Genomic DNA, 21,856 nt, shown 5'->3' with positions numbered 1-21,856 from the left:
TAATGCACCTGCTGTGTGCCACTGTCTTTTTTCTCTGGATATTTGTTCAAACATACCTTGTGCATAACTTCATCTAGGACTGCTCATATTAACAGAGGGTATCATTTTCATTTTCTTTTTTTCAGCCTGGTGAATACGATGCTGCAATTGTTGGTGCTGTCCGATTTCTGTCTGTATTAGTTGCTGCTGTATTGATGGATAAAGCAGGAAGAAAATGTTTACTTTTTGCATCTGGTGAGATTTGTTTTTCTCAAATGAAGTATCATCACCTGTTTATTGTTATATAGCTTCTTGCCATAATTTTGCTGTTACTTTGATACTAATACAGCTGGCAGGATTCATTAAGTGTACACAGTCTGTATTCAAGAACATCCATACCACATTTTTTATGCTTTCTAGTCACTCAGAAAAATTACACTTTACGAATCCCCCTCAATATTTAAAGCTGCAAGAAAATCAGTAGGAAAAGTAAAATCAGGAGGAAGAAGTGAGTTATGCTTGTGTTGTCTTTTCACTCAGAACAGTGTACACTTAGGGCCAGACTCACGAAGGCTTGCATGGAGTCTAAGAGTAGAGTAAGACTCCATGCAGCCAACATGTCCACCGAACGATCCAGGAACAGCCGGCAGGAGTGTGCAAGAGAGCTCCTAAAACGACTCCTACACGGACAGGGCTAGGTTATACAAATTACCTCATTTGCTGCCGAAAGCTATGCAAATTAAGTAAATTTGTGATCCAGGAAACCCTAACCTGTCCGAGTAAGAGTAGTGTTATTTACAGAAATGTACTCCATTGACAACTGAGTACCGTTCTGCAAATAGCAAAACGGAGCCATGACAGCTCCAAATAAAGGCTGCATCCAGTTGAGGAAGCATGCCAATGGCCAAATATACGGTCATTGGCAATGTTCCCCGATGCAAAAAAAAAAAAAGATATTTTTTTTACCTCAATCTCCGAAGTTTAAACATAGCACAGCACCACACAAACGTGCTGCACTCTAAAAAACAGAAAAGCAAAAATTAAAAGCCACAAATAGGGATTTTATTGAAAATCTTAATTTTCAATGCAAGTGAGGTTGCTAGGGGGGAAGCTCAGTCTAAGAGATGTAATCAAGCATTAGTAGGCAATCCTATGCAAATGAGGGTAAGGATAGTGAATCCCAAGTTTACATTGCAAATGAGCACAGTCAGTGGAGTGTATGAGTAGGATAAGGGGAGTATCAGAGTAGAAGATAGGTGACATCACGAGGGGGGTATGTATGAAAGAATGTAAGCTCATTGGAGCAGAGTGGCATGTGTTTGCTGTCAGTTACTCATCACTGGAAGAGGTGTGTCAACAGGTATCCTAGCTAAAGGCAAGAAATTGAAGGTGTATGCTGTGGATAACACTAAAGCTTCTTGCTGAAGTGCTTGCAACATGTTTGCGCATGGGTGCGCACCTGTATATCCGAGTAAGACTGTGTGCACGCTTGTGAGTGCGTATAAGCCGGAGTAAGTATGTGTAAGGTTGTTGAAATGTGTGTAAGCGCTTTTGCACCTGTGTGTGCACGTTTAAGCAGGAATTAGCAAGTGTTAGGCCGTGTAAGCAATTGTGCACGTGCGTGAGCTGGTGTGCGCGTGTTTGCGCTTGTGTGCGCGGCGCTGCCCCCCTGTGGAAACAGAAAGGGAAAAGGAAGCACAACAAATAGTAGGAAGTTAACCAGGGAGAACTAGCAGAGCTAGCAGGTGAAAACAATCAGAATCAGGCAATTACACAGGCAGTACAGTAGCCCAGCCCAGCACTTAAAACTCTGCAAACAACTTTCCACCATGTTTTCCTCAGAGACACTGCAACACTGCAGTAAACTAAGAGAAGTGAAAACTTAAAAAGCTTTACTGAGACAAAGAAATGTTAGGGGCTGCCATTGCTGTTATAAGGTGACATATGCAACATGCTGAGGGTGGTGACAATGCAAATGCTGCTGAACAACCCACAGTGAGGAGACGGAGAAGAGTGTACAGGCCCAGGGTAACCTATCAGGGGCTACATGAGCTGGAGATAGTGGAGCGCTATAGAGTGGACAGAGACCTCATGTAGCAAATTGTTGAGCTGTGCAGGTCACCCCTCACACACAGAACCAACAGAGGGGAACCCATCCCAGTGGAAACCAAGGTATGTGTTGGCCTAAGAATACTAGCGACAGGTACCTTCCAGAGACCAACTGGTGATATGATGGGGATATCACAGGCATCAGCATCCAGGGTACTGCACCAGTTCCTGAATGCCATGTCAGCACATGTCGGTGATCATGTACATTACCCCAATTCCCGTGAGGTATTGGCCAGCAATATGCATCTTTTCCAGCAAATAGCAGAATACCCTGAGGTAGTGGGTGCAATAGACTGCACGCACATATGCATCAAAGCACCAGCCGGTGAGCAGGGTAGGGTCTACTTTAACCGCAAGGGCTTCCCCTCCATCAACTGCCAGGTCATGTGTGATGCCCAGGGCATAATACTGAATGTGTGTGCTGGCTGCCCTGGAAGCTACCATGATTCCCATATCTGGCATCTGACACAACTGTACCAGACATTTGCCAGTGGGGACATCCCTCATGGTCACCTAGTGGGGGATGCTGGATATGCACTGGAGCCGTGGCTGATGACACCCATCAGAAATGCACACACACCTGAACAGGAACGCCATAATGAGGCACACGCACAAACACGAAATTTAATCGAGCGTGTGTTTGGGCTGCTCAAGTCATGGTTCCGGTGCCTGGACACATCTGGTGGAGCCTTGCAGTACTCACCAACTACATGTACCCAAGTTGTCATGGTATGTGCTATGCTACATAATATGATCCTGCGAAAACAGCTGCAGCAGGAGCAGCATAGTGCCTGGCCAAACAGCCCCCCATCATTGCCAAGGCCATCACAGGCAGAGCGTGACTCGGAGGAGGAACAATCTGAGCCTGCCCCAGTAGGCAGAAGGAGGTGTGCCCAGTATGCTTTGGTCTTGGCAAAGAGGCAACGCATAGCACATACACTGGCTCAGTAGGAAGCCTGGAAATGATACCTCTCTCTGACTTGCACATATAGTAAAAGGGATGCCTAACTTGACACTACCTGTTTTCAAACATGTATAGGGAGTGTACTATGTGCATCCGACATAGGCAGCCCTACAGCACCACCTGAGGCATGATTGCCATGTTTTAAGCAATATAAAGCATTGCTAAACAGCTTTTACCAGTATTTAGTATATGTAAACAAAATTGCACACACTAACTAGCACAACTTTGTGCAATGTTGAGCAATATTGGGCAACGTTCAACAATGTTGGTTATCGTTGAGCAAGGTTGGGCAAGTTCGGTCAAAGTTGGGCATAGTTGAGCAAAAGCAAGTAAACATGCTCATATTTGCTTTACTGGTCCTTAAGCAGTCTGGTCTGCCCAGTATGAGAATAAAAAGCAGTGGCAGGCCTCGAACCCAGGATACTGTGCACTATAGTCACAGTACTGAACCACTAAAACATGACAGTATTTCACTGGTCAGCCTGTATGAAGAAATGTTGATAAGTCTATGCAAGGTGTGTCATGGAAACCCTGCAGGCACAGCATAATCCCTGTCGAGTTATGACACAAAGGTGAGCCCTGCAGTAAAAATATAATTTGATTTTCAACACACATATAGTATAAATGTTAATATTGGGCGTGTTCACACACGTTAACAAATGTAGTGGACTTCAGACAGCAACATACTAAAAGGTCACACCGGGCATACTCACACACTTGAATAAATGAGACAAATGTCAGGCAACAAAATACTGAAAGGCCAAACTGGGCATGCTCACACACTTAGGCCATGTCTGAGTACAGCAGTGGGCCACACATATCTGGCAGTTGCATGTGTTAACCCAGGAACCTCCCACTATTCACCAATCCTGCCTTGTGCACACAGCTATATGACAACAGACACATATATAATATACTGGAACCCTGTCATAATCAAATATGTACTACAGATACTTAGCTTGTTCATAGAAAGTGTGAAAGCAAAGAAGATAAAAAACCTGCAATCAGTAACATCAACAAACAATGTGCACTCCAAACATTATCATAGGTTCATAGGTTCATAGGTTGATACTAGGCTATCTGCCCTAGGGCATTTATAAGCCTAGTCAGAGTGTGTTTGGCTTTCACCACCCTTTTAGATTAGTAGACTGTGCCTTTGAATAGTAGGTCACAGGAGATAATCCTTTTATGGTTAGTTTATTGTGTCTCTGTCTAGCAGGGACCCAGAAGAGATCCCAGGGGTAAACTTACGATCTCCCATCCACTCATCAATATTTCTCTTGAAGAGGGTCAGTGAGGGGCTCTGCCTAACTTGGACTGGGATTTTGTTCCAGAGTGAGGGGAGCCTCTGGGATATGAATCTGTCCCTCTAGTATGTCCTATTTATTTCTGTGCTGAGGTTTAAGTCCCTGGAGCGTGTAGCTCTAAGGGATTCGGATATCCTGAGGTGGAGCATGTCCATTAAGTCTGGGTTGGACATGGCTTTATACGTCAGGCACAGATCGCCTCCGAGTAGGCAGTAAGCAACTGAATAGAGCTTGAGTTTCTTTAGCTGGACTGCGTAGGGCATCTGTTTGAGTCCCTTGATCTACTTGGTGAGGTACTTTTGGGGTCATTACAGTTGCTGCAGGTGTCGGATAAGGTACATCCCAAATGGGGCATTGTATTCAGTTATGGGCCTGATGAGTAGAAGGGCACAATGACCTCTCTTGATCTAGATGTGAAACCTTTCGGGATAAGGTGGGCTATATAGAAGGTCTTTCTAACCACTTTGGCAACGTGATTGTCAAAGGAGAGATTACTATCTACTTGGGCCCCCAAATCCATAATTACTTCTTCCGTACTTAATGGATTACCACCTATGTGGTAATTTGTGGGCGCTTTGTTTTTCCCAAAGGGGATGACTATGCATTTTATGGCATTTAGCTTTAGGCCATGGCTCTGGCACCAGTTATCCATCTCTGTGAGACCCTTTTGGAGGATGCTTGTGTCAGCTGGAGAGTCAATTATGGCATCCAGTTTGCAGTCATCTGTGAACTTGGTCAGACATAGTCCTCCCGTGTTAGCCTGTACCTCAGAGAAATATATACCGAACAAGAGAGGCCCCAGGACTGAGCCTTGTGGGATGCCACTTGTAACTGGTGTAGAGTCTGATATGGCACCTGCAATTCCGACCATGTGGGTGCTATCCCTGAGCCAGTTTGCAACCTATTTTGTGACATATGGGTTGATATCTAAGCTGGTGAGCTTATTTATGATGCCCGAGTGGGGTATTGTGTCGAAGGCTTTTGCGAGGTCCAGGTAGGCTGTGTGGATTACCTTCCCTTCATCTGTGGCCCTGATAACTGTTTCAAAGAAGTCGACCAGGTTCAAGAGGCAAGATCTGCCCTTAACAAAGCCGAATTGGGTAGGATCCAGTGTCTGGAGGTTCATGATGTCTTTGTTTATGAGTTCCATGATGATACGCTCCATAGCTTTGCAGACCAGGCTAGTCAGGCTTATAGGGTGATAGTTTGTGGGGTCCATTGTGGCACCACCTTTGTGGAGCGGGACCACTGTTGCTGTATGCCATTCCTTGGGTACATATCCTGTAGTAAGTCTGAGACTGAACAGTGACTTTATGTGAGAGTTAAGTTCTTCATGAAGCTCATGTAAGATGCAGCCCGGGACACCGTCCGGTCCCATTGATGCTGTGTTTTTTGCTTTGGAGAGGGCAGCTCTCTCCTGTTCATCTGTGATGTCAGGGAGGCTACAATCTGTTGGGATGGACATTTGCTCTTTTGGAGGGATGGGGGGAGAAATTTGCACTGAACCTGTCTGCCAGGATGTTGGCAATGTCTGTGGGTTCAGTGTATTTTTTGTAATTTTGCACTAACTCAGAGCAGATCTGGGAGTTGCCACCCAGGTTCCTGACATAACTAAAGAAGGCCTTGTGATTGTCTTTATTGTCTTGTGCAATTTTTCTTTCGAAGCAGGCCTTAGATGATTTTATGAGGGATCGTAGCTTCCTGCTAGTACTGATCAGAGATGCCTTCCCTTTTTGGGATTTTGCTCTATCATGTAGTAGCTTCCTCCTTTTGTTGTATAGCTTATTTATGGCTGGGGTCCACCAGACAGGTCTCCTGCCTTTGGAGGAGTGAGTCTTGGTTTTACTTGGGATAGCACTATCCATGCATTCCTGTAGGTGTCCATAGAATGCGTTTGTAAAGGATTCTGCGGTTTGAGCTGTATTTTCCACTGGCCCGGGGGCTTTGAAGGATACCACCTCGGTTTTGAGAAGTGTGAAGTTTGCTTTTGAGAAGTTCTTCACTGAGATTATCTTGGCTAGGGGTGGGGATGAGATATGGATGTCCAGTGAGATAAATTTATGGTCTGACCTTACCAATGAGGGGTATACCTCTGGTGTGGAACATAGAGTCCCCATGTTGGTGATGGCCAGGTCCAATATGTTTTCCCCTCTTGTGGGGGTGGTGACCAGTTGTTCCATAGCATTTGAGTTTATAAATTCTAGGAACCGTTGGGCAAGGGTGTTACGGCTTGAGTAGTATTCCCAGTCAATGCTTGGGTGGTTGAAGTCACCCAATATAATGGTGTTTGGAGAGACCTTCATACTCTCCAGTTTCTCAGGAAAGCCAAGTGGGGTTCCTGAGTTTGGGAGGGTGGTCTGTAGCAGGCTACAAACTGAAAGGCAGTTTTACCCACTGTTAGTTGCACATGGATGGTCTCTGATGCTTCGTGCAGTGCTACTAACCTGGATGTGTGGGTATCTTTGATGTATATGGATACTCCCCTCCTTCTGTGGTTCGGTCCGAGTTTTGTGGAAGAAAAGCATGGCATGAAGTATAACCTGGTAGTGCTGGGGTGCTTTTGGGAGCCTTGAACCAGGTTTCTGTTACTGCACAGATATTGATATTCTCCATACTGAGGAGAGCCTTGAGTGCATGCATTTTGAGTTTTAGACTTCTGACGTTGAGCAGCATTACCCTTAGTTTCTTTTTCCTTGTATTGTCTATGGAGGTGGGTTTGTCTTTTGAGCCTTGCCTAAAAAGGCACTATGGGGATGGCAAGATCCTTAGCCAGTATTCAAAAGCCCAGGGGTGACAGGTGCAAGCCGTCCCTAGCGAAGCAACGTGGCTTGTTGAGCATGTCATCCCAGGCTGACAGACACTGGATCCTGACACCAATACGTTAGCCAACTGTTAAAATTGATCATTTTGTCTTTATACTGTGGCATCATTCTTGGTGAAGGTAAGATGCTACACAAGGTCAGGGTCATACTGGCCTGGGCTACATGATCAGAGAGCTCCTCTATGTCTCTTTTCATGTAGTCCAGGGAGGAACATCTCAGGACATTCACACCAGCATGGACAATGACGGAGTCATATTTGTACTTGCTTTGGAATGACCTGAGTGCATGTGTTATGTGGCGGATCCTGGCACCCGACAGACAGCTTACAGTGACCTTCTCCTTGTTCAGTCTGGTGAGTGGGATGTCAGTGTGTCTGACAACAGAGTCACCTATTGCAAGTGTATTAGGTGTGTTGTTTAGCCTTAAGGGCAGTGACTGTGTGGCACACTGACTTTGTGAACTATGTGATATGTGGGTATTGTTGTGTGGTAGCAGTTGTTTGGGCGATTGCTTTGGAGGTCTCTGCTGCTTAGGCAGATTTTTATTTAGAGCCTCCGAGTATGTTTTTGTGTGTTTATGTGTTTGGTTTGCTGTTGCTATAGGTCTATGTGAGACTGGATTTGTGGTGTGTGTGGTTACCTTCTCCTCCTGATAGACTGTGGCAGTCATGGGTTAAGAGAGCTCAGCCTCCAGTTTGGCTATATAGTTGCATCTCTCACATATATCTGAGTTTGTTGGGAGGAGGAGAGGGTTGTCTGTGTACATAAGGCAGTTGTAACATTGCCTCAAAATTCCCATATTCACCAGCTGGACTGGAGAGTTCACATGAAACTGACCTTTGGACATGTCAGGATATTATGATGAAATATCTTTTGACTGATCAAAAAGGATCAGTAGGGTGTTAAGTGTGTAAAGGAGTATAACAGGGGTTTAGTGCTTAAGTTTGTTGGTGTTTTGGAAAGATTATCTGCAAAGGTGTCCAGACAGAACCATGACACTTCCTTCAGCTATGTCATAAATAGCAATGTACACTCATATATGTCCTGAGTCTGGGCTAACTGTAAATGACTGACAATGCCAACATCCTGTCAGACAGGCCCATACATACATACCCACCTCCCACTGACAAAAGGCCCTATCATCATATCAAGAGATATCACATGTAGAATGGGTAAACAGCTCCTTCCAAAGCTGAAAACATGGCATCAATTGGATTGACCTGAGTGCAGGATATGAAACTGTTGAGTGGGTTACAGCAACATATGGCATACTCCACAAGTGTTGGTGCACAACAGACCATGGGAACTATAGTCTTATAAGCCTATGAAGTCTGATCTGCAAGGCCATGGACTCCATCATGACCTTGAAAGAGGTGAATTCCTCTTTGGCAAGGCTGATGATGTCAGCATCCCACAAATACAGCAGTGGAAATAAAAACTCCCAGTAAAGCATATAGCACATCATGTTAATGCGTATCTCTCAAGTATCATAGCATTGTTAGGTAGGAGTTTGAATCCTGCAGTTGCTGAGTGTGTGTGTGGGGGGGTGTATGTTTGTGTGTGATTTCCTTTGAGAGGAGTGCCCTTTTTGGAGACTAGGAAAACACCTTAAAAGAGGTAAATTCCTCTTCGGCAAGTCTGATGATGTCAGCATCCCACAAATACAGCAGTGGAAATGAAAACTCCCAGTAAAGCATATAGTGTGTCATGTTAATGCGTATCTCTCTAGTATCATAACATAGTTAGGTAGGGGTCTGAATCCTGCAATTGCTGAGTATGTGTGTGTGACACTGTTGGTCAATGTGTTGTGGGTTTTGCTTTTACTGCTGTATGACATATCAGTAAAACAACAGTATGTGCATTGCACACTTCAGGTATCTGTGCTCCAAATACATATATGTACATGTGACCTCAATTAGTTCATAGGTGTGAAGCCTGCTTTCTACATGAATACATCTGTTACCTTTGACAGATTGTGCTGCTGCTTCTCAGACCTTAGGTCACATATGTATGTCTGTGACAAGGCCAGCCACTGTAGTGATCTGTGGCCTAGGTCATCTGTGTCACACACACCCATGACAGTTTCTATAGAATAGTGTGAGTGAGGGTTCATGCCCGGGGTATATTTCAGACATGTTCAAATACAACAAAGTCTGTCAATAATGGACATTCATTATAGGTGTACAACAACTTTGTGGATATGCATACAGACCCCTTATTGCTTATGTGATACACTGAGGGACTTCAGAATACCTTTGGAAATGTGAATACCAAAGGACAGATGACATAACATGTGGATGTATGTACACATTGGTACCCCTTCTACATGTTATCGGCTACTACCTATGTGGTACTGTCGGGATACTATGTTTAGTAAATGTGAATGACTATGTTATAGTTGGATTATAGCTTTACAGCATGGGTTGGACAACAGGTATCTATCTGTACGATACCCTTGTGGAGGATAAGTGTCTCATCCAGAGAATGCATTGTAGGCCACTGTATGCATTACCAGATGTGGACAGACATATCCCTAGTGCGTTTGCTTGTACCTAAGAGGGCTACATGCCAAACAGGAGTGGTCCCAGGAATGGGTGGTGGTCAATACCACTGGTTATTGGCATAGTATAGTACCAGAAGGATCCAAATGCTACTGTTTCCTACATCTGTGTGTCAGTTGTCAAGACATCATCTACCGATTGGTTATAGTCAGGCTGTTGAGGTTGTGTATACTACCAGAATGCAAACCAATGACTGATATTAACAGTATCACCCACAGCATAGTGTCAAACCATGTCATACACACATGTGTACCCAAGTTAAAACATATGTGTAGTAAAATGCATACTGGCCACCAATAGAAACTATGAAGTATTAACACTGTGTAATACAGGGCATGTCACCCTTCCCATGTGTCCACAATGCACGTACATGCAGACAGTGCACCTCCACCATGTTCACAAATGTACACCTACACTTTACTGTTGACAACATGCTAGCATCACTACACTGCTATTAAGTCACCCTGTGCATCAGCACCATGTTAGCCTGTTCCTGCATCAGTGTTACAGATGACAGGAGGTGGCACAATTTCATCATATGCACAGGATGTGTTGTTGGTTTGCCAGAGCCCAACACTGACCCATCCAATCGACATGTATGTGTATGTGTGTGTGTGTGTGTGTGGGACAACAGTACAGCATGGGTCAATGTTAATGTAATGTGTGTGTGTATGTGTTAGCCCTAGGTGTTTGGTTTATGTGTGTGTGTCTGCATGTGCACAGTTCTACCATGTGGCCGCCAAATACGGGAGGTTGTGGGACAGCCACAGACTGTACCTGCCAGGCTGTACAGATCACCATCTCTGGCCACGGACACAGTACCTGTGCCTGGCAGGGGTGCCACGGACAGTATCAGGTACTAAGCCAGACTGGGTACTATCATCAGAGGCAGAGGGATGTCAACTGGACCCATGTCCCTGCTGGGACTGGCCAGAGCCACGTGCACGTGGTCTTCTAGGATGGTCTATTGACAGCCCAGCCCCAACATTGCTGGGGCTGGTACTGCCACTACAGGAGCGGCTGTGACTTGTGTGTCATCCGCGATGACTGCCAGCTGATGATGTTGCTGGCATACATCCACGTCGACGTCTCAGCCATCCTGCACTGTCCTGGCACATGGACATGACTTTGTGGAGGACATCTAGTGTCTCCCCCCAATGTCTGTCAATGACCTCGGTGTAGTTACGGATGGCATCGGCAAGATCACGGATACTGTCATTGATAGCGGTGTTATGGGCCCTCTGCTCCCTTACTCCCTGTCTGGTGTACCGTTCCATATGTGCCTGTGCCTGCATTACAGCCCGGAACATATCTGAGGTTGTAAGACTTGTGGGGCACGTCTGCCAGGGGCATTATGACCAACAGTGCTCCCACGAGAACCCCTGGACATCTGCCTATGTGGTACCATTCCAGGAGTCTGAGTATGGCTGCTGTGAGGGGATGTATGTGCCATAGATACCACACTATCCTGGTCAATGCCTACTGTATGCTGTCCCTCAGCTAAGGCCAAAGGTGATGAGGGATGTATTGGCAGTATGAATGTGCACATAGATGGGGTGGAAAGCTGTGTACTGTCGATTGGCGGACCAACGACAGACCCTGTCAAACCTGCCTGTGCCACAACACATGTATCATTATTTCCACTATTTGTGGCAGTGACTTCAGGTTCCCTGATGCACTCAACCAACATAACCTCAGCACCTGTAAGAGGAAGACAGGAAACACACTTTACAATCTGTACATGATGTTAGCACACATGCACACATGAACACATGAACACATGCACACATGAACACATGAACACATGCACACATGAACACATGCACAAATGCACACATGAACACAAATACACTACTCACTAAAGTTGACACACACACACACACACACACACACACACACACACACACACACACACCAACAGCAATCCAGAACATACTCATTAGTGGTTACTGGTGGAGTACAGTATCACAAGCCAAAGAGTCCTATCACACGTGTCAGCATGCAGGATGTGTGTTGCTCAACAGCATGCAGTGCGAGTGTAGAGAGTCCTTGTTAATAACAGTATACATGTCTTTGATGCATGTGTGTTATTCAATGATTGGCCTCACCCTGGATCACAATGTGTACATGGACACAACATTGTTGTGCAAGTATTAAATGCTTTCCAATGTCCCGTGCACCATCACTCATAGGTATACATACCATGGCCAGATGCACACAACTGTCAGGTATATAGCAATGAATGCTATGTGTAGTACTGTAGTTACTGTAACTGGATGTAGTGTAGTACCATGAGCCATCATCAGGCAGCATCGTGTGGTCACTCAAGGCCACTAATGTGTGTCACACTGGCAACTATCTTGCTGTACCTGAACTGCACCACTTTGGCTACATTAACCATTTCACAGGCAGTTGTTACATGGGTATGTAAGGTGTTCAATAGGGAGCATTGCCTAACATGAATGTGTTGTGTGTTGAAGAGTGTCGCACCACCCCATGATAGGCCTCTACCCCTCAGGTATAGTATGTGTGCTGTGTGGATGACATTTGGAATACTGGAGTCTGACCTTACAGCAGGTGTCTAACTACGCCATGTGTATCATATTAACACTTACTGCGTATGACAAAATGGTGTATGTTGTGTGCATGTGTATTGACTCTGCCTATACAATGTCCACTACAGTGTACCACAGTTGGTTGGGATGCTCTGTGTATTGCATGTGTTTGAGGCAGCTACTCATGTTACTGGGATGTGCATAGTCCCACAGAAAACATGCAGAGCATGCATTATGTGTAGGTGTTTTACATGTGTATATGGCCTACAACTCTCCTATGACATGCACATGTTATTTGCTATATTAAATGTAGAACACTCACCAGCATGGGTCTGCTGTCTTGCTGTCACACCAGAGGGACCTACAAGGATATGAGACAGTTTGTCAGTGTCAACAACTATGGCATTGCTGCTGTGAGTTTGCAATTTTACAGTAGTACAACGGGTGACAGTCACAGGCATACAGATTATGTTCCAAATTATCAGTATTGCACAACACCAGGCTCCACATCTTCTAAGTACACAGTACACATCTGACATATGCATGTTCTAACAATCGAGCTAGCAGTTGTCTACAGATAAGCCATGTTATCTGCACGCTCTGAGTCAACTTGCTGGGTGACTCCGGCCTCCATGATGACACATGTCTGTTGTAGTGGTTGGCCAGGAGCAACCATGGTGAGGAGCAGCTCTTCCACTCTGGTGAGGGGTGGATGTGATGCTGCACCACCCCAAACCTTTTGGGGGTTTTGGGGATTAAGGGGGGGGGTTTTGGGAAATTTTTTAAACGAACCCCCCAAAAAAATTTTTTTTTAAGGGGGAAATTTTTGGAAATTTAAAATTTTTTTTTAAAAAACCCCCCTTTTTCCTTCCCGGGGGGTTTTGGGGGAAAAAATTTTGGGAAATTAAAAAAGGGGGGAATTTTTTAAAAAAAAAAAGGAAAAAAGGTTTTTTTTTTGGTTTTGGGCCCCCCCCCCCTTTTTAAAAAAAAATTTTGGGTTTTGTTTTTTTCCCGGGAAATTTCCTTTTTTAACCCCAAAAACTTGCGGGGGGGTGAAATTTTTTTGGGGCCCCCCCCCCCGGGGGGGAAATTTTTTTTTTGGGGGGGGGGAAAAGGGGCCCCCCCGGGGGAAACCCGGGGAAAAAAAAAGGGGGGTTTTTTAAAAACCGGGTTTCCCCTTTTTTTTTTTTAAAAAAACCCCGGGCATTCAGGGGAAAAAATTTTTCCCTTTTTTCCCCCCCCGGCTTTTTAAAAAAAAGGGGGGGGAAAAAATTTTTTTGGGGGAAAAAAGGGTTTTTCCCCCGGGAAAAAACCCTTTTGGGCCCCATGGGTTTTTTAAAAGGGGCCAAAAAAAAAACCCCCTTTGGTGGGGGGGAAAATTTTCCCCCAAAATTGGGGGGGGGGGGGGGGTTTTTTTTAAAAAACCTGGGGGGGGCCCCCAAAAGGGGCCCCTTTTTACCCGGGGAAAAAAACCCCCCCCCTTTGGGGGTTTTTTTTTTTAAAAAAGGGTTTTAAAAAAATTTTTTTTTTTCCCCCCCCAAAAAATTTTTGGTTTTCCCCCCCAAAAAAAAATTTTTGGGGGGGGAAAAAAAATTTTTAAATTTTTAAAAAAAAAAACCCCAAAAAAAAGGGGGGGGGGTTTTTAAAAAACCCCCAAAAATTCCAAACCCAAAAAATTTCCCCCGGGTTTTTTTTTTCGAGGGGTTTTTTAAAAAAAAAGAAAAAAAAAACCGGGGAATTTAAGGAAACACAAAAAAAAGGGGAAAAAAAAAAGGGGGGGGGCCCCCAAAAAAAAAGGGGAAATTTTCCCCCAAAACCCCCCCCTTTTTTGGAAAAATTTCCCCAAAAAAAAAAAAATTTTTCCCAAATTAAAATTTCAAATTTTTAAAAAAAAAAATTTTTTGGGGGGCCCAAAAAAACCCCCAAAAACCAGAAAAATTTCAAAAAAAACCAAACCCCCAAAATTTTTAAATTTTTTTCCCCCTTTTCCCCCAAAAAAAAATTTTTTGGTAATTTTTTTTCCCGGGAAATTTGGGTTGGGGGGCCCTTTTGGCCCCCTACCCCCTTTCCCGGTTTTAAATTTTTTTTAAAAACCCCCGGGGGCCCTTTTTTTTCCCAAAAAACAAAAAAAAAAGGGTTTTTTTTTTTGGGGGGGGGTTTTTTAAGGGGGGGGACTCTATCCCTCCAGCATGTGCTGTTTAGTGAGCTGACAAGGTGTAGGGCCCTAGAGCGTGTATCTGGGAGGGATTGTAATATGTTTACATGGAGGATGTCCAACAGCTATGGGTGTGACATAGCTCGGTATGTTAGGCAGAGGTCACCTCTGGGTAGGCACTATGCAACACAGTGTAGCTGTGGTTTTGTGAGTCGGTCTGCATAGGGCATCTGTTTGAGGCTAGTATTACTCTTTGTGAGGTATGTCTGTGGCCTTTCCAGTTGCTGTAGTTGGCATTGTACTCTCTAATGGGTTTTAAGTGTGATAAGTAGAGGGTAACACTGACCTATATTTCCCTAGATGACACACCTTTTGTGATGACGTGTACCACGTAGACAGAGTACATGACCAGTGTAGCACTGTGATTATCAAAGGGGAGGCTACTGTCCACCTGTGTCCCATGTTCCCTTATCACAGTGGTAGACTACCACCTATGTAGTAGTTAATGGGTACAGTGTTCTGGCAAGAAGGGATGGCACTGCAGTATCAACACTGAGCTTCAGTCCATACCTTGGTTGCCAGGCACCTGTCGCAGTAAGTATGCCCCATGTTCCTCTCCCTCTATCTATATATCTAAATATATATATATATATATATATATATATGTATAGATATATATATATATATATATATATATATATATATATATATATATACACACATACATACACACATACATATAAACATGCATTGCTGTACATATAGATGTACATATAGGCACATATACAGTTCACTATTCATGATGGGAATATCACTTATGCGACAGTTGTGAGATATACAGTTATGTAATAATATTGCACAGTATTGTGCAGACTGCATTGAAGGTGTCCTCAGCCCATGTAGCTTTCACAGGCCTCACTGGCTGCAGCACTGCAAAACTGACAGAGCATACCCACAGCGTTTAACCACCACATGTCATATGCCAGCACTGCATGCTATTTTCTTTTCCTGACACTACAACCTACATAGAAATATGCAGATAACAACCTTCAACAACGTATATATGTACACCCTTCACAAACAGTTGCAGTATGTCCCATGTCCTATGCACATGTACAGATACATAGAGATACGTACTGCTGCCACATATGGATGATTCACAGCATGAAGAGTACTCTTCATAAACATTTACTACATGCTAGCAAATACATATGTGTTACATACCTTTCATTTGTATTGCTGTGTTCCATTTGTTTTTAAAGGAAATGTTTTATTTTTCTCTCTGTCTGTTGCTCTTTCTTTTTCTGTGTTTCTCTGTCTGTCTTTGTCTGTGTCTCTGCCTCTGTCTTTCTCTCTCTCTCTCTCTCTCTCTCTCTCTTTCTCTTGCTGCAATGAGATTATTGCATGTGTAGACAGCAAGTACAGCCTGCTTTTCTAGGTATCTGCACATGTGCATGTGATGGCCTCTGCACCAATTGGTGCCCAGCATTTACTAATTGCATGCAGCCTGCTGTGTGGTAATTGCAGTACTCACTGTGGTGGTGCTGCGGTAGCATTGTCGCCTCACAGTAAGATGCTGTCCAGTTCGATTCTCAGCTAGAGCGTCTTCTGCGTGGAGACATGCGTGAATGGGCATACCTTTGTTGAAGGTTTGCGTCAGGCCTGGCAAGCTGGTACGTAAAAATTAACTGCCAATCATTAGCGGACCGGAGTTCCGCTGTGGCGACCCCTAACCGGGAAAAGCCAAAAGACACAAACAAACTGTTATAGCAGCCCACTGCTATAAAATGCTAGGTTAGGTAGGCGTAGCCCTTTCAGCTTTCCAAAGTGGGGCCCATGCTTGTTTGCTGTGGACACCATTGTGTCAGTCAGTAGGTTGGTATACTTCTTATCTCTGAAGCTAGGGTTGTAGCCAGTGATTTGCATGTTGTACTCAAACCTGAATGTTGCTGTTTCTAGTACACACTTGTCAGTGTAGAATTTTACTCACCCCTCCACATGCTTACACAAGATACATGGGGAGTATGTCCTTTCTTTTCTAATTAGACAATTAACTGCCATACAAAATTAGTTATTGCAATGTATTCCTCTGGCACATGAACTGTTTGTGAACTACTATACTGGAAATATTAATTACCTCACTTCTGAACAGTTTGTTGTTTATTTGTGTTGACATTAGCATGGGCTGCTCAAGACAACTGGACACATTTCAGTACTGAGTATGCCTACCTACATCCTTGGTAGAGCCTGAATACATAGGTATATTGTTCTTTTGGGTAGGGGTGCAGAAGTACAGAGAGCATTATATATTATTGTGTGATGTTTATCTTGCTGAACATACAGGGTTGCTGTGTACCTGTTAGTCTAACAAGGCAAGTAGTCTGTCTGCATAGCTCCCACTTGTGGACATATCCCGGTGGTAGCCAGAGGTTAGCCTACTATTCTTTGTCTGTGCACCACACAGGTCTTTTATGCACTGGAACAATGGCATTGTCACAGTTGGTTGCTAACAGTACATGGCTACATCCTTTGATATTTCTGTGTTGTACTCCTTCATAAAGGTATGCTTGTGGGACTTGTTCCAAAGCTATTTGCAGAGTTTGTAACAGCAGACAAGCTGAAATGCCTGTGTGTTTCTGCCACTGCCAGGCCTCTGATACACTCAGGTATATATTTGAACAGCCTCAGGGAAAGGTACATATAAGTGGGGTACACCTGTAATATATTACAGACATTAAGTTGAGACTGTGAGAGAATCAGAGCATATGTATTAATACACCTTTTCTGATGTGCATGCAGTGTGTACTATTACTTATTGACATTACTCATTAAGTGTAATTTCCCACTCTTCAGCCTACCGTCAGTACTTTTCAGAGGGATTCTGAGGGACAAAGCTAACATTTGTTTAGGAATCAGGGACATCCCTTTAAAGCAGTCACAGTTGGGAAGTATGGCCTCTGCCCTATTCAAATATGCCAGTGTTTATCCTGCTCTGATACTGTGTGGGGTTTGTAAAGTGCTACTGTAACATTATTTCCTGCTAGAATGGCTGGTTCTCTTTTCAAAGTCATGTCATGCAATTCCACAACAACTGCTGGTAAAGATCCACAGAACAAGATTTGTGTTATGACATTCCTATTTTCCCTTTACATTTACTCATTGTAATGCATGATATATTTATTACAGCACCAACTTGTTGTAAATCTACTGTGGCCTAGTGGTACTTCATGCAGTCTAGTGTGTCCAAGGTCCAGGGTTCGAGACTGACAGAGGTGTTTTAGTTTGCTGCTCAGCAGAACAAGGGCCCTGCCATGCAGAGTGACTAAGGCACTTTTAAGCAGTTGTAAGCGGGTTTGCGTGACGCTTAGCGATGCTTAGCTAAGTGCACACATGAGCATACTCACTTAAACTTGCTAACTACTGCTTAAAAGTGCTTACTCCTGCTAACCCCCACGCTAATTTCTTTGAAAGAAAAGAAAATGGGGAGATAGGAAAGTGGTGAAAAAGGGGGCACAAAGAGGGAAAGACAGTAGGGAAACAAGCTCGGGATGTGCAGGACGGGTGTAGGGAAGGTCCATAGCTGCCCATTTCTTTACCAGCAACAGCTGTGCTTATGCAATAAATTTGGAGTGAAATTTGAAACCTTCCACCCCTGGGAGAGGGGTGAGGACAACAAAGTATGTTGTATTACCAATTATAATTATCAGTTTACATGTCCAGCGGACATGTGTATGAAATGGGCAGCTATGTATGGGGCGTAATTTTTTTGTGGGAACAGATTGCCCTTTTTTTTTTTTTCAGGTGAGAGTGGAAAGTGAGGTAGAGGAAGTAGGTATATTTGGAGAGGTAGGTTGGGGAGGTAAACAGACAAGACAAACAAGATGCATACAGGGGCAGAGTATGACACATGGGGTGGGTGAACACAATTGACAGGGACGGATGTTTGGAAATCGCAAGCCCATGAGCCCACAGATGGTAACAGTGGAACTGAGATCCCCACCCATGGGCAGTCACCACTGCACCTTCACAGCCCCGAGGGTGGCTGTGCTGGGGGCTGTGTAGGAGGGGCAGGCTCACCCATGAGTCACGCCACTCTCACCTCGAGCTGGTGTAGGGGATCAACGAATGAACGCTGGATCTCCCTATGCACCACAGCCTGGACCCTTCAGAGGGTGACAGGTGACCCTTCTCTGCCCACGCTTGCATGGGGCGGTGAGCCCCATCCCCTGCAGTGCTTCCACCTGAAGGTGGCACAGGACCAATGGAGGAGGGGAGCCCAGGCTGGGCACCGGACCTGCTGGTGCCAGATGCAATCGCCAGCTGAGGAGGGACAGGTGGGTCCGCTGGGACCGGCCCTCCCATACATTCTGTGATTAGGTGTGTTTAATTACAACATAAACAACAGCATTCCAAATTAGTTGTAACAACATGCAGTAATATTCCCATTAACCCAACACATCAAGGTTCCAACAGTTGAACAGCAAGCATAATACATGCATATATTGAACGACAGTGGACATTCCAACAGCATGCAGGGATGATTGGTGGCAACAGACCACCAAGATTGTGGTGTTTGAACAGGGCTCATGCATCAAAGTAAATGCAGATATTTATAGAACAATAGGACATATGTCCCAACAAATGTTTTGAGATTAGACATGCCCATTGAGGTGTGGAATTGCATTGTTTATGCACATACAGTGGGGTGTAGAAAGAAACCTCAATTAACATCTTATAAGTACTTTTAGTCTACACTACATTCCTATTGACTGCAGGTGTATATCCCCTACATGTATTATTACACTTGGCAACAAGCATTAGGTTGTGTAATGGGTTTGGCTAGTTCATTATATACCTGACCTATATCTGACATACTAACTGTCCAAGATGCAGATGCTATTGCTACATAGTTATTTATTTTATTTATATTTCTATATCTACATATCTGGATGTGTTCATGTGACATTTTCAGTTAAATTTCTACAGAACCCTACATTTCGTGTAGCACACTCACATTTCTGGGGAACACATTAACAAGCTACTTGTGTGCCAGATTTACTTATGCATGCCAGCCATTAACTGACTGTTGAGGACTGTATATATGCTTCATAGCTACTGACATTTCCATCATCCACTTTATATGGGACTGCCCAACTGTGGGTTGACAGCACTCATTACAACAGTACTATTTGTATAATGCAAGGGTACAACAACATTTCAAAGTAAGTGACACAGACAAACTCCAAGTATTATACCTTTATTAATTACATTACACACTTTTCTACAGGCTCTCTCCTTTATTTGATATTACAGTGCATATGGAAGACATATTCAAGACATATTATACCTTTATTAATAGGTTACAACACTCTTTTTCAGGCTCACTCACTTATTTTATATGACAGTACATGCAGAGATATTATTCCAGACTTATTTTACCTTTCTTAATGGGTTACTACACTCTTTTTCTGGCTCTCTGACTTATTTTATATAACAATACATGCAGAGGAATTATTTAGGGCATTTTATGGCTGTATTATTGGGCTACAACACTTTCTTTCAGGTTCTCTCACCTATTTTATATAACAATACATGCAGAATAATTACTAACCTGCCTGGTGGTGCAGCCTTAGCAGCCTATCTGCATAGGCTTGCTGATTCGCAGCACGGACACCTGCAGCTGTGAAGTAAATGAAGGGATATTGAGACATACCTATCCATTATATAGACTAAATTAGCATGTCTTACATACTGCATTCCATGGCTACCTACTCAGTAGTGGGGCATCTTGCATGTCACGGGCTTCCTGTATCCATTGGTTCAGTAGGTCCTGCTTCAGTCTCTTCAGGTCTGCATGGTGGTAACGGACCTGCTCACCAGTCCGAGGAACGCCTGTGGCACTGGTGAGATCATGAGCTAACCAATTCCAAGCATCTGCTTTGTACTCCATCCCTTGGAACTGGCCCTGCAGGAGTCTTGACTCATAATGGTGGACAAGGAGCCAAACCATGTATTTTGACTCCTCGATGCCCTAGCATTGCGCTTGAAAGTGAGTACCCTCTCCAGCACCAGCCATTCTAACTGCAGATGGGAGCTACAATCAGTTATGGCGAGTATTACCGCCTATGGGGCTTAAATATGCCGCATTTCCTGCACTTTTTTGTGACTGGCCATTTTTGAAAATTCTTGGCTGACTGCAGACCTGCTTAGTAATGGTTAACCTACCATTTATAAGTATACGTATGTTAACAGTGACTGTTTATCCTAAGCTGTCATGGCTTAGTGGTTCAGTACTTTGATTATGGTGCACAGTGTCCTGGGTTCGAACCTTGTCATTGCTTTTTATTTTACTACTGTCCAGACAGGCTAGGGGGTGTGGCTGTGTTTAGGCAACTTTGCTCTACGTTGCTCCATGTTGCCCGACAGTGCACTGGTTGGCGCGGCGCACACCACCACGCAAACAGATTGCGCTAAGTAAAGTGCTACTTAGCTATGGGCAACTATATTGCGCTGGGTAAAGTGCTGCCTAACTACAGGCAACTATATTGCGCTGGGTAAAGCGCTGCTTAACTACGGGCAACTACATTGCACTGGGTAAAGTGCTATTTAGCTATGGGAAACTATAATGCGCTGGGTAAAGCGTTGCTTAACTACGGGCAATTATATGTCAGGATCCTTTATAAATATACATTTTGTTCACTGATACATAGGTCATTTCAATGCTTTTTAGTAAAATTTTAATCATATATGTCAGGAATTATTTCATATACTAATTTAAAACATAAAATAGAAAGGGGAGTGGTGGGACTCGAACCGTGAATGCCTCCTCTTTTTGTGAAGGCTCTACCACTGTGCTATTGTTATTTGGCTTAATTTGCATAAACATTCCTTATTATGCTCTTCAATGTCGAGATTGCTAACTGCAGCTAAGCAATGGGCACACCCGCGCAAACACACGCAAATACGGGCAGCTATATCGGGAATTAGAAAAAAAAAATTAAAGTTTTACTTTTTATAACTGTACTGGGGGTTTACAATGTCAGGGAGTGTAGTGTTGGGTACATAGACATTTGAGCTGACCCGCTCATGTGTGTTGACATTTCACAATTCAGACACTTGCATGGGCGTGGACCTTTGGAGTGCTCGGCAGTCAGACACACCCCCTGTCTTCCTGCACAGTCCGTGTTAGACTTGGAGTGGAGTCAGCATGCCCTCATGAATATGCATGGCATGCTGACATCATACCATTCAACTGCAGTTTCCGAGTAAGACTTATTTAGTCTTACATGGAGGATTCGTGAATCCGGGGGTTAGTCTAAGTGTTGATTCCCAGGAAGAGTTAACAATCAGAAACAAAGTGTTTGCCTGATCAGTACTTAAACACTAGTGATCACTATTCTAGCTG

General features: G+C 44.0%; 1 protein-coding gene across 1 annotated transcript in view; it reads left to right on the top strand.

The window, feature by feature from the left end:
* The window catches only part of LOC122790382 (solute carrier family 2, facilitated glucose transporter member 6-like), a 338,986-nt gene that overhangs the window by 261,814 nt on the left and 55,316 nt on the right, over positions 1-21,856 (top strand). Inside the window, exon 7 of the mRNA XM_044057896.1 lies at positions 126-234. Coding sequence (XP_043913831.1) covers positions 126-234 — 109 coding nt within the window. The remainder of the gene's footprint in view (positions 1-125; positions 235-21,856) is intronic.

The sequence above is a fragment of the Protopterus annectens genome, chromosome 16.part0 (assembly GCF_019279795.1).
Source record: "Protopterus annectens isolate FY-2018-M chromosome 16.part0, PAN1.0, whole genome shotgun sequence".
NCBI lineage: Eukaryota > Metazoa > Chordata > Ceratodontiformes > Protopteridae > Protopterus > Protopterus annectens.
This window is presented reverse-complemented; position numbering and strand designations above follow the sequence as displayed.